Raw genomic sequence first — 17,323 nt, 5'->3', positions numbered from 1 at the left:
GGGAAAAGTGAGAGGGCATGAAAAAGTTCATAATTAACAACTTCCTCTTCAGATATTCTTTTTGTTTTTCTAACACTTTTTTCACTTAAAATTTGATGGAAGAGAAAACTATATATGTAGCATTTTTGGACAAAAAAAATTTGTTTTTTTTTTTAATTTTAATTTTAATATTTTTTTAGTAATTTTTGTTGTTGTTGCTTTAAAATAGAAGCAGTATTTTTAATTTTGTTGTATTCTCATAAATATACTAAATATAGTTTATAGTTTTTTGTCTCTCATTTAAAGTTGAAGTTAATATTTATTATTATTTAATATATATTAATTAACATTTAATTTGTGTAAATTTAATATATTCATTTTTTGTTTCCTTTAATTTAAACATAATAATAATAATAATAATAATAAATTAATTATTGTTTGTCAAAATATTGTTTTTATAATATCCCAGACGCACATACATAATGAGAACCAACTTACAATTTGTATAGAATCCGTTATGCTTAGAACCATATCATTGCTTGCAATTAAATCATTTAGTTACCGTTGGGTAGTGGTACAACCACTTGGACATACGACTGTGGAAAATAGCCGGTACGACCGTGAAGCGAGCCCTCAAACCAGTTCTCGTCAACGCGATTCAGCAGTGTTATAATTTCATTCTCTTTAAAGCCCAATTCGCCGGGATTTTCCGGCTCGAAATCGTATAACGCCTGGCAATAGGGCTGCATCTGCTGGCGTGACGGTGTCGCAACCATCGATTTGGCAGGCGAACGCATGGGCGACGGTAACGGAGACGCACCGATCGCCATATGGGCCGGTGTGCCCGAGCTCTCCGAACCTTCGCCCAAACTGTCAAGATTCAAATCGAGTAAGGTTTTGGGCACAAATTCTGGCTTGGGACGCGCGGCGGCTTCCTCTTGTTTCTCTTGCAACGTCTCCTGCAGGGTTCGTAATATATCTGCGCACTGCGAGTGAAATTCGTAAAGTGCCTCGGCAAAGGTGACTAGCTGCGCCACTTGCTCGGTATCATTTTCGAGCAAATTAAACATGCCCATTTGGGCTAGGTGCAGCGACTCGGCAAACTTTTCCTCAGCACTACGTATTTCATCGTCTTTTGCCTGCCGGCGACGTTTGCAATCGAAGTCGAGTCGTCGGCCTTGTAACTTTTTACGATGATGCATAACCTCCTTTAGATCTTTTGTTTGTAAATGATGTAGCGGCTCCAAAAAGTTTTGCTTGATGTTGTCATCCAAAGAATACTTTACATCAGCCATTTGTCTTAGCGCTTCACCAAATTCAACCAACGCCTGCGCAAAAACACTGCTCTCTTCACCCAGCTTCTTGCCATACATAAGCATACAGTCGGCCAAGAGACCTTCAGGCTGCGGATAGGTATTCGTTTTCGCTTGGCCCGATAACTTTGATATGCCCTTGACCGCTGCCATTTTCGCTCTGGCCGTGGGATTCGGTTGCAAGAATTCCTTGGTTTTAATTTGCAATTCTTCGACCAATTCAACAGTAACATCTGTCTTACGTTCCATTTCCACAAAGTCAATATCGAGCTTAGTTCCCTCAGCTCCGCCCATCTTTTCCGTCACATATTGATTGGCTTTATTAATTTGCTTTTTTAATCCGGCAAATGCCATTTTGCTCTGAACTTTACGTTCGCTTCTTTTTAAATCACAAAAGCGTCAACTCTTTGATCTTTATTACGGTGTTACAAACAAGAGGATGAAACAGAAAGTATATAAAAAAAAACGAAAAGCCAGACTTTGTTAACAACTTTCTCTGTGAAAAACGATTAAAGAAAATTTGCTTTGATGACTAGTGTTATTATTATGCTATAACTCAATTGATATTATATTCATATATATTTAATTAACTACTTGATTATTATTGTGCTGTGATATATACAAATGATTTCTTCTTTCAATAATTTTCCTTTTAATTCTATTATAACAAATTTTCTTTGAACACTCTTTCACGTAGAACTTCTTTTTTTTCTCTGAACGTTTACAGAATTTTTCCAAACCTTTTACACTTTTTCGTGTATCGCAAATCGATAATTTTTTGCTACTGAATGCTTCTTCTTGTCAACTGTATTGCCGTATGTTCATAGCCGTTAAAGCAATGCAATCATGATTGCCACAATTTACGGGGATTTTCATCTAAAATCAAAAAAACCTGAATGTCAAGCATTTCCATTTTTATCAATAGATGGCCTGGCTTTCACTCCACATGCTTGCAGCATAGTGCATGGTAAGGAACTTGCCATGATGAAAACGAAAAATTGAATAGTTTTAGCAAAAAAAGAAAAAAAAAAAAACAGAAAAATAAATAAAATAATCTAACTAACCTGATATAAAAAAAAAACAACAACAAAGAAATTAAGTAAGAAAATTTTATAATCATCATTTTTATCCTAAAAAAGACTAAGAACTAACTTTCAGAGTGGATGCGGCTGATTTTTTCTATTTTCAAAAAAAAAGTTTTTGCGTCATAGGTGTGTGAGTGTTTTAGACGTGTCCTTCCAAATTCTTTTTCAAATTTGTAAGCGATATGTTTATTTTCGCTAATTAGCGAAAGTTTACCTCAGATACTACAAAGTTCCGCAGGCAGAACGATCGACGAACACACGGTTATGTTTAGATGCCTTCGAAATTTGAAACTGGTCATAAATTTATACACTTTCCGGGGGTTTTTGAAGCTTGTTTTTGCGCCTTGCACTAAAGCTTATCAAATATTAATAGCGATGATAAGGCTGTAGAGGAAAGTGAAAAGCATATGAATAGCTAAACAACAGCTGAAGATAAAGAAGATAAAGCAGACGACATCGGTTGCAGTCAATTCATGGTAGTCCGAACAGGATACCCTACACAACATAATCCTGACCAATTACATAAGGAAGGTGTAATTGAAAGTGAAAAATATGTACCTTAATTGCGTACTCTAAGGAATAGGAAGCGCAAACCAGACCAAACTTAGAGTTAGCTGCGTTACAGTTTCTATATTTTACAACCGAAATTAAAAGGCTATAAATTTTGGGAAAAGATTTGCTCTGTAAAAGTGATAAATTAATCTAAAATTTGCCTTTTGACAATGGTTTAGTGATGATGAGTTTTTATAAAACATTGAAGAATACTTCTATATAGGTATTGCGTGTTGTTTCGAAGCACTTGGAAAGTTGCAGCGCACGTTTTAACCTTGAAGCGATTCATTCATAAAATGTGATTTTTATAGTGTAACTCGTAGGCCCAACAGGTTATGCTACACACATTAACATACAAAGGATTGTTGTTTATTTTGACCGATAAACCGTTTCCATGATCTCTAAGAAACTAAGCATCAATAATAATTTGTATTCATGTTAATTATGGACGGACAATGATCAAGCGATGTAAAAAATATATGGAAGCATTAAAAGAATAAATATTAATAATAAATAAAAATTTATGTTTAGTTTTGCTTAATTTGATTAAAATATCCTCAAGGTAATAAATATCCCATTAATTACAATTGAATATTTTATTATAAAAGCAATGATTCAGCGAAATAGAATTTAAAAAAAATGATGCGAAGAAAACGTAAACACGTATTTAGGGAAGGATCGAAAGGGGAAAGTATTTTGTAAGCTTAAAAGTTTACCATATAGAGTACAAGGGTATATTGAGTGTGTGCAGATGTGTGCAACACCACCAAGGACTTAAGATAGATCAACCTTTTATTATACCGATCGATTCCGAATCACTTGCTTAATTGATTTAAGTTTGTCTGTCCGTCTGTCCGTCCTATTTTCCTGAGTTCAATCCACAAGCTGCAACTTTTAAGATATTTTCATGATAATTGGTACAGTGACGTGTTCTAATCTTCCCATACAATGCCTTCCTTTGAAAAGTTGGTTGTTACATGACTATTTGTAGGGCGGTAGGTAGGATATTTAATTTGCAGACCGTGGTCACTGCTTGTTCTCACAAACGAATGAAAACTTCCGCTTTTAGGTTATCGAAGCGTGTGCCTTGACTTGTTTTTAATCTCTTTCGAATTCGTATCTGAAAATTTTGCTTTATTCACTTTAGTCGCGTTTAGTCTGCTTGAATTATCGCTTATTATCAATATATGCGATAAAATCTTTTGAGTGTTATTGATAATAACTTTACTCTTATTAAACGGATTCATTGACCTAATCAAGTTATGGAAAGTGATTGAAAATTAGTGTATCGTGCATTAAGTTGTTCTGTATTCGATGTCATTCTCTAAACTTTATTAATATTATTTTGAACACAATGTTCTTGCTTTAAGTGTTGTTTAAGTGTTTATATTGTTGTACATAATGGATGGCATGGCATTAGTGGACGATTTAATTTTACATGTTTTCTATCTTCGTAAGAAGAAGGGCCGGTAGTATTCCATCTGGTTAATTTTTGCGTAAACGTTGTAAGCTTTGAATGAGAAATGCTTTAATTTTTTGAAGATTACTCATCGAATTATTTGCAAGCTTTGTTTTTTCCGTCAGGCTTAGGATGCGGTCTGCCTGTGCAGTCTCGACAATATTATTTACCGCTACTCTGTTCGTTAGTAGAGGTAAAATATATCTTGATTCCAGAAGGCGACCCTGACTGGAGTCAGCAAAGAATGCTGCAAAAATTTAAAATGCTTTAATAGATTTTTATATCTAAAATATAATCTTCACTTTCAAAATTTTTACCAAAAGTTACAAGACTTGTTAAATAGAAACTCATCGTCATTTCTTGCTTTACTTTGCAGACAGAGTGAAGTTTTTCGAAAATATTTCAAATATTTATAAACATTTTTGTTTCCATAAATTAGCATAAAACTTATGTTTGTTTTTAAATTACATAATAATTATTTGGATATAAGAAATTTTATCTCTTTAACATGATTTTCTTATCTAAGCATATTTTAACAAACTTTAACTTTTATGACTGCGAAAATACTGCCGCCTTTCTAAGCACAAGCAGATTAAGTCTGCGATAAGGAGGGACAAATGAATCTGGAGAGTGTAAATTTGGCTTAAATTACATTTTAATTTGTTATCTGCCTCTATTTAATACTTAGATGCCAAAAGGTTGGCTTTTTGAGAATTGAATTCAATTTCTTTGAAAACTTTTCATACGTAAAGCAGGGCAAAAGCAGGGAAAGGCGTTCAGATCTTATTTCTCTTCGATGCTCACTTGCTTTGCTTTCTTTATCGGGGAGTGAGAGTATTAAATATTCCTTTGTGGTACAGGGTATATTCAGTTTATGTAGGGCCATGTAACATCGAGAAGGTCTTAAGATCCGCATTATATTGAGTCTGTCTCTCCGTTAGCCCTTATGGCGTCTCTTCAAGTAAATTTGTGTTTAACCTATAAGTGGCAATTTTTGAAATGGTTTGATGAAATTTGATCTACTAACGTCGTTCGGCCCAAGGACGAACGTCGTTGAAAATGGTTTGGATCGTTCAAGTTTAAGAACCACTGTATGAAAAATCTTTATATGGGGAAAAAAAATGCAATTTTTTAAATTTTTCGACAAAAGTCGCAGTCATATAATATTTCGTCTAAGTTTCGTCTAAGTTGACCCTTCAAGGCTCGCGATGACAAGTCTTTTGTATATCCATCATAAATATCAAGTATTAGAAGGCAATAAACGGATATAAATTTTTAAGTAAAGTGATTTTATCCACAGAATAAATGCATGTCTCGCGCGTTAATTGTCACTTCCATGTTTTCCTTTTTCGTTTCTTGTAGTTAAAGCTTTTGGAAGTGCCAATTTCTTCCTCAATTTTCACAGACAAGAGCTCGTAAATGCATCCTCCTGGTCGGCAATTGCGTTGTTTAAAGTATTTTCCATTATTTAAACATTCGGATATTTTCCAATTGGAATAGTATTGGATTTGTTTGTCTTTCTCATTATAAAGGCTTTTTTTTAAAGCATAAACTAACATATTCACACTACACTCAGAAATTTCGACCAAAATGAAATCAACATAAATAGGTAGCCTCTCGGGAATATGAGACAGATTATGAATTTGTAAATCACCAGTGACTGGGACGAGTTTTGAGCTTAAAACATCAATCGGTATGCTATGAAGGCCGATAAAAAATCTGTTCACCTTTTGAGTTATTTTATTGATTCTTTTTTGCATGCTCTACACTATTCAAAGCCCTATGATTGTAACATCTAGAGTTAAGTCGTCTTTAACAATTTTTTTTTGACACTCAGAGTACATGAAAATATATATGCAAAGAAAGAAAATCTAAAAGCAAACACTTTGAGTAACACGTCCACCCACTAACTCAACAAATTTACGGGAAAAAAGTCATTACCTTTCTCTAAAATGAAAAACTCCGTTGCTATGCACACTTGATATATTTTATATTGTGAAACCTGGTGGTAGTATGTATTTTTTGTAGCTCTTTGAGATAGAGATATAAATAGCATGCGATTTATTTGCTGGGGTTGTTATAAATCGCTTTATATTATGTATTAAAAGAGCTTGAAACAATTTCATCGTAAAGATTGATTAGAATTTTAATTAAAAAAAAAAAAAAAAACTCAAAACTTTAATTAAGGCATTAAAAGTGTTGTTTTTATATAAAAAAATTCTAAATTTTAAATACTTGAAAATGCTATGACATCATTGACGTTGTAATTAATCGAAAACTGCGTAAGCTATTTAGACAAATACTAATAAAATTTTTATAGCAACAAGACTGTATAACAAAACAACAAGATTATAATAATAAACAAGTGCGCATACATCTGATAAGCAATTATATTAAAGTTCTGCAGGGTTCACGTTACTGGTGCATAGCACAAATGATTGCAGAAATACAAATTTTTTTCTTAGCAAATTTTGCATAGAACTGAACAAATTTCATTTTCTTTAAAGTTAAATGAATTTAATCTGAACCACGCGCTCTAAATATAAAAAAATCAAAATAAAATAAAAAAAAAAAGAGCAGGAAATATGATCATAAAGTGCAACAATATCTTAAAGATTAGATGAAAAGCGATGCATAGCACAATAACAATTGCAAGACTTTACAAAGATAATTAAAAAAAAAACTACTGTTATTCTTGGTCGTTTGATATAAAAACAGCGAGCAGTGCACTTGAAATAAGTAGTTCCAACGAAAATAACGAACAATCTGAACGAAATATCCTCCCTGTAATAAATAAAATAACAACAACGTTACTAAGCATCATAATGAAATTCGCTTTGGCTTTATTATTTGTGTGCGCACTTGCCGGTTGTCAGGTAAGCCCCCCGACCAAAAGTTTTGAAAAGTATGTTTTCATTAGTAAAAATTTTATTATAAATCAGGCTCAGTACGGACCTGGTGTTGGTAACCCAGGCATGGGTATGGGCATGGGAATGGGTATGGGAATGGGTATGGCCAGTCCCTTTGGTGGCTTATCGGCCGGATATTTCTTTCAAGTTGTAGTCTTGCAGACTGAGGCTGAAAAGCTGTTGTCTAAACCCGATTTGCCTGAAGATCTAAGACAACGCGTTTTGGATATTTTGAGCAATTCCGGAGAGGCTTTCGATAGCTGCAGCACTGTTGCACCATTGCCTTGGTTGCAAATTCGTTGTGCTAGCATGCAAATGAAAACAATTAAAAATCAATTGAAAGCGATTGAAACTGAAGCCACAGCTAGAGCCCAATTAGCCGCAAGCGCTGGAACTGCGAATGTGGTTTAAACTTGGATTATATGATAAATGCATGGACATGGATAAGGATTCTCTAAGTGATTATGTTTTGGGCAAAATGTCATAAATTTAATTAGCGGAAAATAAAAATTAAATAAAAAAAAAAATTAATTATTTTTAAACAGCACTTGTGGGTATCAAATGAAACTAATTATAACGGGGTGCGTAGTGTAAGTCATAGTGTAAGTATCAGTGGGTATTCATGGTGTATGTAAGCAAGTAGTAAGGGCTTCCAATAAGAGATATTTTGCAAATTCAAATTTTGAGTTTTTGTTGTTGTTGTTGTTTTTGTTGTTTTTGTTTGTTTTCTATTTGCCATGACATTTGTACCTCAGTGGAATAATTTTAGATTTTCATTTATTATCTGCTACGCAACTTCTCCCTTAGTTATTGAAAGAGATTTAATGTTTGTGTAAAATAGTAGAACACACTGTTGTTAAATTAAATATAGTTTTAGTTTAATCTTTGTTTTTATGAGTGGAAGCAGCACCAGCAGAAGCAGCAGCAGCAGAATAGTAGCAGCTGTAGTCGAATGATATGTGAATGAAAGTAATTAAACTCTAATACTCGGAGAACACTCTCGCTACATGATAATGAAAACTACTGCGCATAACAACTATTAAAATAAAGTGTTTGGGGGAAAAAAAAAAGAAGAAAAGTCAAATAACTCTTGAAATTCATATGAGCGGATGCTTTAAATAAAGATGCTATAGGGTTAGTTAAATAAGAGAGAGCGAACAGATGCATTCGTTTTATAAACACTACGGCTTTTAATGATTTTAGAAAACAATTTTTTTTAAATACAGATATCCCTTTCGTCGCTTTCGAAAAAAAAAAAAAACAAACCAAAAGATTAATTGGTTAGTCCATCAACCATGAAAGCGTACATTTATGTAATCTGTAAGGGAACGTTACTAGTTTACACCTATTAGCGAAAGATGGGATATACTTTCTTTCCTTCTTTTGGTGACGCCAAGAAGTGAAGAATATACTCTTGACAACTGTTGTGGACCGAAGTAGCGTAATCCAACTTTTTTTCTTGTAGTCACAAAAATTGAACTTAAACTTTTTTTTTAATCTTGTCTTAGTTGAAGAGACTTGCAGACTGGGCGATAATATTTTATAACAAAAGACTTAGCATAATGTAAAATTACAAATAAACAAAAATCGTTGTCATATTCTGAATAGATGATATTATGTCTGGCAAATATTAGATAGACATTCGGAACCTTGGACTTGATAACTGGAAGTTGTTCTTCTCAGCTTGCACCTTTTCCTTTCACCTTTTTTTCCTTTCCTTGAGTTACAAATATTTCTCAAATTTGCAAACACTTTTGTATGTAGGATGTAGGATTATTCGCGACGATTATCTTGACAAAGGTGAGTATAATGCTTTCGCAAATCAATCAATGTCTTTGCAAAATTGCAATATTCGCTGTAAGTTTTGTATCGCACTGGACTGTAGCTTTTGTAAGGCTCTTCCGAAATGTTCGCGTGAAACAAGATTATCACTAGAATCTCTTTTGGAATTGAGACACATTTTGACCTTGAACTAAGGCCAGCATACAATTACTAATGTGTAAAAATGCAACGTCACTTACTGCATGAATAGGCGAAGAGCCGGTGTATAAGCCTATGCTAATTGTTCGAAAAAGTTCATTCAAAATTTATAATAATCTTGATTCATAGGCAGGCTTTTTCAAATAAGGAGCTGTCAGGAAGGAAGTTAAGAAGAGAATTAAGCACAAAACAAAGGAAAAGCGAAAGATAAAGTATTTTTAAAGGACACTGCCACACTCAATACTTATGCTGATGCTAAATAGTTATTCGACTTGGGAAAACTGATATTGGATGCCGTTCATTTTTAAATATATATCATGTTGAGTCATCCCGCATGAACAAAGATTTCTCTTCAGATACGGTTGACATAAAAAAAAAAACAAAATTCTGTAAAAATTGATTTCATCGGATGTCCAAACGAATTATCGACCATTAAGGAGAATATTTAATAAAAGAAATAAAAATTTGCAAAATATTTGCTGCCACTGCTGAGAATTAACGTTTATTGGAGCGAAAATCCAGAGAGTGTCCATCCTATCTGTCACTGAACATTATTACACCAACAGGTATGTTATGTCGAATAACAACAAGTTTCCTTGTAAATGTATGTGTGATGAGTATAGAAGTAATATAAAATCATTAATTTTTTTTTTTTTTTTTTTTTTTGTAAAACTAACTTTTTTGTCAACTTTTATTAAAAACTAAATAGTTTTGGCTAATGATGGCGTGAGCGTGCGCGCGTTTTCGCATTACGTGTCATATAACATTTAAAAATAGTTTTGTAAAACTTTTTGACACTGTATACGCACACACGCTTATACGCGTATGTACATACAATATAATGAAATTAATAGACACAAAATTATGACATTTGTTTCCATAGCAAAATCTTATTGTATTAGTAACAGAGTTTATTTAGCTAATTGTGAGAGTTTGCAGTAAAAATGACATTTATTTAACAATAATGTTGTGTTGTGTATTATTTTACATTTAAGTAATTAACTTGACATTTATAGCAGCAACAGAATATTAGGTAGTAGGTAACTATATATAATGAACATATAATGTCTAATGCGGAGTAGTTCATTTTTGTAAATCACTGGTAAGCAGCAATTAATAAAGAAATTATTATTCGATTATTTTTCTGTTATTTGTTTTTTTTCTTACTCAGCGGATGCGTTTAGGTATTTGTATTATAATATTCATACAAGTTAATAAGAGACTGAGTAAATATTGTTACTGTCTACTATCTACTACGACATTTTATTACTGATTTCTCCTTTCAATGACGAGTAATTTGAATGAGAAAATTCTATCCGAGTGGAGATGAATTTTGAATACAAAATATTTGAAATGAAAGAGTTTCGTCTTTGAAAAATACAAAACAATCACACGAACGTAGCTCGTTTGTCAATTTCTTCTTCAGCGGCTCTAAGTTAAGCTCTAGACATTTTGGAAAAATAGAGGGCGTAACTAATTTTTTGTGGCCCACATAAAACCTACAAGTATATAGGGGGAATAATGGGCGTGACAAGCAGATTATGGCCATTTTCAAGCTGGCTGTGTTGCGCATTCTTTCCGCCAATAATCTTTTCTGCTCAACACTATTTCTACAGGTATGAGGAGAGTTTGTCATTTAAAAGGAAAAAAAAGTTCCAAATCTGTTTACCCTATGTCCCTGCGTCATATGCCCTACGAAACTGTGCAGGGCTGTGCCTCTATTAGAGTGGGTATGAGATGACATGAACAAATCGTTTTAGAATCCAAGCCTGCATTTAACATATGTGATAATAGGGCGTAGATATGCGTTACAAATCGACTGACAAATATAATGTATCCATCCAAATGTGACCTGCCTGCATCAGTTTACTGCAATTTGCTTGTCAACGGGATGTGTATTTCCCTTTATCTAATCGGAATAGTTAAGAGCAAATATTCCATTCTAAATATCTATGGCGTAGGTTCCGAAACTGTGATCCGAGCGCATCCTGGCACGAAATTAAAGCAAATTGGATCAATGAGCTGCCCTCGGCAAAGCATATTTATGTGTCTTCACGTCCTATGTGCCCATCGCCTTTCCCATGCAGCAAATATACGATATTTTAGTTCATTTAGTTTAGTTCAGTTTCAGTGAATCGCAGGTTTATCATTTAAAGAGGAGACGAAAAAGTTTTAGAAACTCTGACGTACAATGATCTTAACGCATAAGAAACGCAATGCAAATATATAACAGATAAGATGTACACAATTAACGAAAAGGTATATAATTATAAGTTAAAAAAAATATTCCAGTTGATCGAAAAGCACAAAGTAGTTAAGTAGTTAAGTTTAATTAAGCCGAAATATAGAAAAAGAAAAAAAATGCTTTGTAAATTTATTGTCCTCGTTACGCTGACATTGGTAATTAATTATTTTATTTAATTTTTGTTTTTTCAATTATTTTCGAAATTAAACTTTCTTCTTATAACCATGCAGAGCATTTGTTCGGCAATATACGGTCAAAGCGTAGCCTTAACCGGGACAGCGACAAACAAACTTATTACGATAAATAATATTACACAGAATACGGGAAATGTAACGATAGAAGAAGCCTTAGAATATTCAAAGGTTACCATTGAAATAATTGAGGACTTTATAAACGATGATCTGGTCGCCGAAGCCAAGTCAGAAGGTTACGAAATTTTGCAAAACGTTCGTGACGGTTTGAGTTTTTGCGAAAGTGAATTGAAAACAGTTGAAGACATCTGGTCATATAAGATATGCACCAATGCTTTACTCCGGAGCGGTTTGGCCGCTTTAGCAGAACTGCAAAACCTATATAATTCTAAGCCATCTACGACATCGGGAGCCGGAAAAATGAAACTGTTTTGGTAACATTGTCTCTATATTCCTTCTATGAATTAGATTAAGTGTAAAAGTTCTTTTTTTTTTTTTAATTTTTTTGCCTGTGAAAGCTTATGTTTATGTTAAATAAACTTTAGTGAAAAGATGAAAAGCAAAAAAAAAACAATCAAATTATCTGATTGCGTAATCCAATAGAAAGAAAAACAAAGGAAAATTTGTTTGATAAATTCGTAATAAGCTAATGCATTATAATGATAGTATGATAGATCAGAAGAAACCGTATGGAAATAAAAAACAATCATAGCAATAATGGATGAAGAGAACTGAGTAAAACTATAAACAAATGTTTTAAATTTGAGTATCACTTAAAGCTACTATCACTGGCAGTAAACTTCAGTCTAAGCTACAAAAATTTTATATATAAAAAATTTGGATAAACTAGTTGAACACTTAGATGAGAAAGTGGTATAATAAGTTGAACATTTTAGTTGTAACAATACATTCAAGTTATGTCCCATAAAATCTGTTAATATCTTCTTATTAGTAACGTAACAGTTATTGAATTACCTATGTTTGTACGTTCAGGTCAATAGACGAATGTGGAGATCAAGTTTGCAAACGAGCACGATCTGCCTGCAACCGCATGAAACCGAAATTGCTTTAACTTACATCAAGTTGACATTTCGCAAAAATATAATGATTTATGATGAGATGGATGTGGTAGGTTAATTAATCTTCAGATCGTTCTGAAGTTTCCTTTGTAAATTTATACATACTCAAAATATTTTATCGTCCCTCAAAGGCTAAAATAATATATAATTTCGTCTCGATCAAAAAATATAAAATAAATTTTGTAAACATTTTGCTTTGGTAGCCGACTGAACTCAACAACAACTTGCACATTAATATAGTTGAAGTTTTAATGATTAAAGCTAGAGCGAGGACAGCAACAAAAAGGAAGGCGCCCTTGATGATAGCAATTCGTTAATGATTTAGTTGGTAAACGGCCGCATAAAATTCATTTTTTAGTTCAGCAAATATTAATTCATCATCTATTTAGACTGGATCGTTATCTGGTTGGTTGCAAGTGTACATGTACAAGCATCCATTTTGTTTCATACTTATTTGATCGTGTAACAGGCATTAGAAAGGATCAACAAAATGATTTTTTATGAAGAATTCAAAATAAAGGCCATTATGTCTCCTTTTTTTAGAGACGAAGCCGCTGCACTGGGACATTAGGAAATCCCTTCAACCAATTACTAGTACTAAGCACTCAAAACTTCACATTGGCAAACCATGCACTGCGCACGTCGCATTGGTTAAAATTGTTTTTTGGAGTATTGAATGTAGAGGTTCTATAGAAAGTCCTATGTACAGCTTGGAATATAAAATACGTAGAAATAGTTTTTATTGTTAAAGAAAATATTGCGCGTAATGGTTAATAAAAAATAGACTAAAAGAAAATAGAGCTGAAAAAATGGGTCGAATATAAAAATAAAAAACCATTTCGAAATTAGTTTTTAAAGGCAATTCCCCTTTACTGGCATAGCATCGCTAGCATTATTAAAGGAAGACTATAATCGAAAAAGAGTGTAGAGAAAAAACAAGAAAAATCGATATGATTCTGACATTTTCTTGATTTCAATTCGAGCAGCTGTTGATATATGGCATTAGAGACTTGAAATCTATTGCTCATTACTTTTCTTTAAATAGAGTGAAAGAAGGTGGCAGTCGCGTCTTACGATTACATCCTGGACGTCATAAGAGTACAGAGCTGAACAAAAATTATCAAAAAAAGTTGACAAATATTTTAAGTGAAAATAATTCGCCATTTTGCATTCCAAAAAGAGATAAAATTGCACACAGCTTCCTTCCCATGCAAATGCCTTTGCAAAATATCAAATATAATATATGACATCAGTGCATACTTTTAATACTTTTATCAGTTAATAGATGTATGAGTGTATATATATATATATATATGTGTGTGTGTGTGTGTATGTGTGTATGAATTATAAAAAATCGTTGTCATCAACCAAAAAAAGGCGAATAACGTTGTCGCTTATTAAATTCTTCTTCGCTTCCGTTTCTTTTCGATTCATCATCTATCATCATTTTAAATACAGATGCATATACGTATCTAAACTTAGGCAAGGGCATACACGTACTGCGTATTGCGTACTGTTTTTAGGTTGAATTTTTTTTTCCGCAAATAATCTCTTAAGTAGTTAGTGGGAGTTATGATTACGGATTATGATTGTAAAAGGAACGCAGCATTGAACATATTGACTATGTACATAAAAGATATATATATATATATATATGTGTATATGCCCTCAACGAAATACGTATAAAAATAAGTTATGTTAATGAGATTTTAGTGGTTTAACTGTGAATTTGAGATATTATTCAATTTTAGTAGAGTTTCCTACGAAAAGCATAGAGCATAGCTATGATAAGACGCATCGAAAACGTCATATTAAAACAGTTTAGTTATACTAAAGGCGCAATTTATGGAATTATATTAGCATTGATTAAGAAGTAAAATGAATTTACATTAAAATACAAGTAAAAACATTACAACGGGCCAGGGCTCAGGGTAAGTCATACTATAACGACATTTCAAATAAGGCTAAGGAGATTAATAACAGTTTCAAGATTAATGGTAACTCTTACAATGTCAAAAAAGTGGGTAAGCTTGAAGAATATTGTGCAGACCGGAAATTAATTATTAAATTTGTTAAGTAAAAATTTCAGTTTCGTACTAAAAATAAAAAAAAAAATTTGATTAACAACAAATTAACAACACCATAAGGCGTTATATGAGAAGCGGTCGATAAACTCGTCCGATCCGAACTATTTTCAATATCGTTCGTCATTGAGCCAAAATCTGCCGGGTTGTAGCAAATTTCATCAAAGCTTCTCAAAAACCCTGATCTGTAGGTTGAACACTAGAATGTAAGACAGACAGACGGATGGACAAGCTTCGATTATTGCAAAAAGATGGATGTTGTATAAATCCACACAAACTTACTATGCCTTTGTACCACAAGTAGTGTAGGGTATAAAAAATAAAGCGAAAGTTTTCACAATTTATCCTTTCGCCCTCTTTCGGTTTTAAAACGGCTTCAATGGTTCCAAATTAAAATAATTTTTTTATTGCAAATTTATATTTCCTGTCTCCTTAATTTTCCGTATATAGCGGGCATTGGATCTTTTGTTCACCCATTTCAGTTAAAATTATATTTTTTAACCTAACCTATAAAATAGGTGGAACATCATTTCATATTCCGATGCTTTCATAGCTTTAATATAGGGTTATCCATTTCGTGGTTTAAATTTGGCAACCACTGGACATGTTAAAATAATAGATTTACTATAAAAATTCTGATTTTATCGTAGAGTACGTTCCACGCCTTACAAGCAGATTATGGTCGACATATTCGCCCATTTCATATCGAGAAGATTGTGAGGCAATTTAAAGGAACTGGGCCCACAACAGAATTCGGCATCACCATCGAACCAACTGCACGACCGAAAATATTAGTGCTGTCCGTGAAAGTGTCGTAGAAGGTCTGAATTTGAGCTGATGTAAGGGGTCATTGTACGGTATGGCATTTGGTTTGAAGGTGTGATAAGCCCGTAAGATTTTTACAATGACGAAAGTGCGACACAACTCTCTGCCGATTCTGATCACTACAGACGCACGATTACCAATTTTTTTTTGTTTGAAAATGCGCGAAATTGAAGAGATGCACGATTTGAAAAGATGCGGATAAAAGTTCAATTATACACGTGTGACGATCCGCCACATATTATTATTATTATTGATAAACGATAATTTTTTTCAACTAAATTAATTTGTTTTTGTTAATTAATTATCAATAAACGACAATCCTTTTAAAGTTTTCTTATGATCTTTTCAGCAAAGGCTTTTAAAATGCAACCGGACAATTACTCATAGGCCAAGAGAAAGAGCTCATACAATCTCCTCCTCCTCCATAAGTGTGAGATCTATTGTAATAACGCGCCAACCATACAAAGTATATTGCGAACATAAGCAGTATGATCAACATTCCCAAAATGATTTGATAAAATCTAGCCAAATGTTTAAATGACTTCGTTCGGCTATCAATTGAGTTTATGCGAAATTTGTGATTGCACTCACAGGATCGAACATCGTTTAATGTATTTAAAAGCTCCAATTTTTGCTTTTCCTTATAATGACAAAATGTATCGCGAATTTCGTCAGTAACTTGCTGTATATCCGCCATAATATAAAATTGAAATTTATAAAAAAAAGTTAACAAGAAAAAAATTTGTTTTTTTTTAATAAAAGCAAAAAGTTTTTATAATCATTTATCTATCTATCACAGTCAACAATTTTAAAATCACTAAACTAAAGTCAGGTTTTTCGATTATTTGGAAATTTTTAAAGTAGAGTTGCTTAGTATTGCATATAACTTTCCTCTTTTTAGGAATGAAATATCTTGACTTGTCATCACAGATATATTCTATTATTATTATTATTATTATTATTAATTTCGCCACAGAAATAAATTCTAAGACTAAACTCTTAAAAGCACTAGCATCTAAGGCTATCGGCTTTTATTAAAAACTCTACCGCACTTGAGATTTCAATTCGCTAAATGTTGATCACTTTTTCATTTGAAAAAGGCATTTATGGTAGATAACTCTATACAATATATATATTAATCAGATTATTTTCCATCATTTTGTATAACCTTTTACAATATTGTAGAATACAAAAAAGCCATCATATGTATGCTAGTTGCGCAAGTGGACCAATTCAATCCATTTTCAATAGGTCTGGTGGCAACACATCTGTGCACTAAATTACATGAAATTAGCTCAAAAATTGAAGGAATTGAGCACATGGAAGACATGGTGGAACGAGAGAGACTGGCTACCAAGCTTACATCGATTCAGAAATTGTTAGGACTATTTTAAGTCTTCCCGTGTCAATTTAATGCACTCTACACAGGAAGTGATGTGTAAAAATTGACTGAATTGACTCCATGGAACACGTGGTAGACAAGATCGATTCAGAAAATGTTAGGACTATTTTAAGGCCCTCCGTGTCAACTTTATGTACCCTAAACCGCAAGTGACGTGTAAAAATTGATGGAATTGACTACATGGTGGACAGAAAGACTGACTATCAAGCGTACATTGATT

The 17,323-nt window shown here is 32.9% G+C and overlaps 3 protein-coding genes across 3 annotated transcripts; 2 read left to right on the top strand and 1 right to left on the bottom strand.

Annotated features, from left to right (window-relative positions):
• Positions 1-367: 367 nt before the first annotated feature.
• Positions 368-2,070, bottom strand: LOC119635140 (endophilin-A). The gene is made up of 2 exons (XM_038029738.1): positions 2,033-2,070; positions 368-1,704 (listed from the first exon to the last, which is right to left on the bottom strand). Exon 2 carries the CDS (start codon positions 1,644-1,646, stop codon positions 534-536), a length of 1,113 nt encoding a protein of 370 aa, XP_037885666.1. The 5' UTR covers positions 1,647-1,704; positions 2,033-2,070; the 3' UTR covers positions 368-533.
• A 5,049-nt stretch (positions 2,071-7,119) lies between these two features.
• LOC119635144 lies at positions 7,120-7,844 on the top strand. The gene is made up of 2 exons (XM_038029741.1): positions 7,120-7,264; positions 7,331-7,844. Exons 1-2 carry the CDS (start codon positions 7,214-7,216, stop codon positions 7,706-7,708), a joined length of 429 nt encoding a protein of 142 aa, XP_037885669.1. The 5' UTR covers positions 7,120-7,213; the 3' UTR covers positions 7,709-7,844.
• Positions 7,845-11,559: 3,715 nt separating this feature from the next.
• LOC119635142 lies at positions 11,560-12,267 on the top strand. The gene is made up of 2 exons (XM_038029740.1): positions 11,560-11,677; positions 11,753-12,267. Exons 1-2 carry the CDS (start codon positions 11,639-11,641, stop codon positions 12,149-12,151), a joined length of 438 nt encoding a protein of 145 aa, XP_037885668.1. The 5' UTR covers positions 11,560-11,638; the 3' UTR covers positions 12,152-12,267.
• The last annotated feature ends 5,056 nt before the right edge of the window (positions 12,268-17,323 follow it).

The sequence above is a fragment of the Glossina fuscipes genome, unplaced genomic scaffold (genome assembly GCF_014805625.2).
Source record: "Glossina fuscipes isolate IAEA_lab_2018 unplaced genomic scaffold, Yale_Gfus_2 3, whole genome shotgun sequence".
Lineage (NCBI taxonomy): Eukaryota > Metazoa > Arthropoda > Insecta > Diptera > Glossinidae > Glossina > Glossina fuscipes.
The sequence above is the reverse complement of the archived record's forward strand: the minus strand, read 5'-3'. Positions and strand labels throughout refer to the sequence as shown.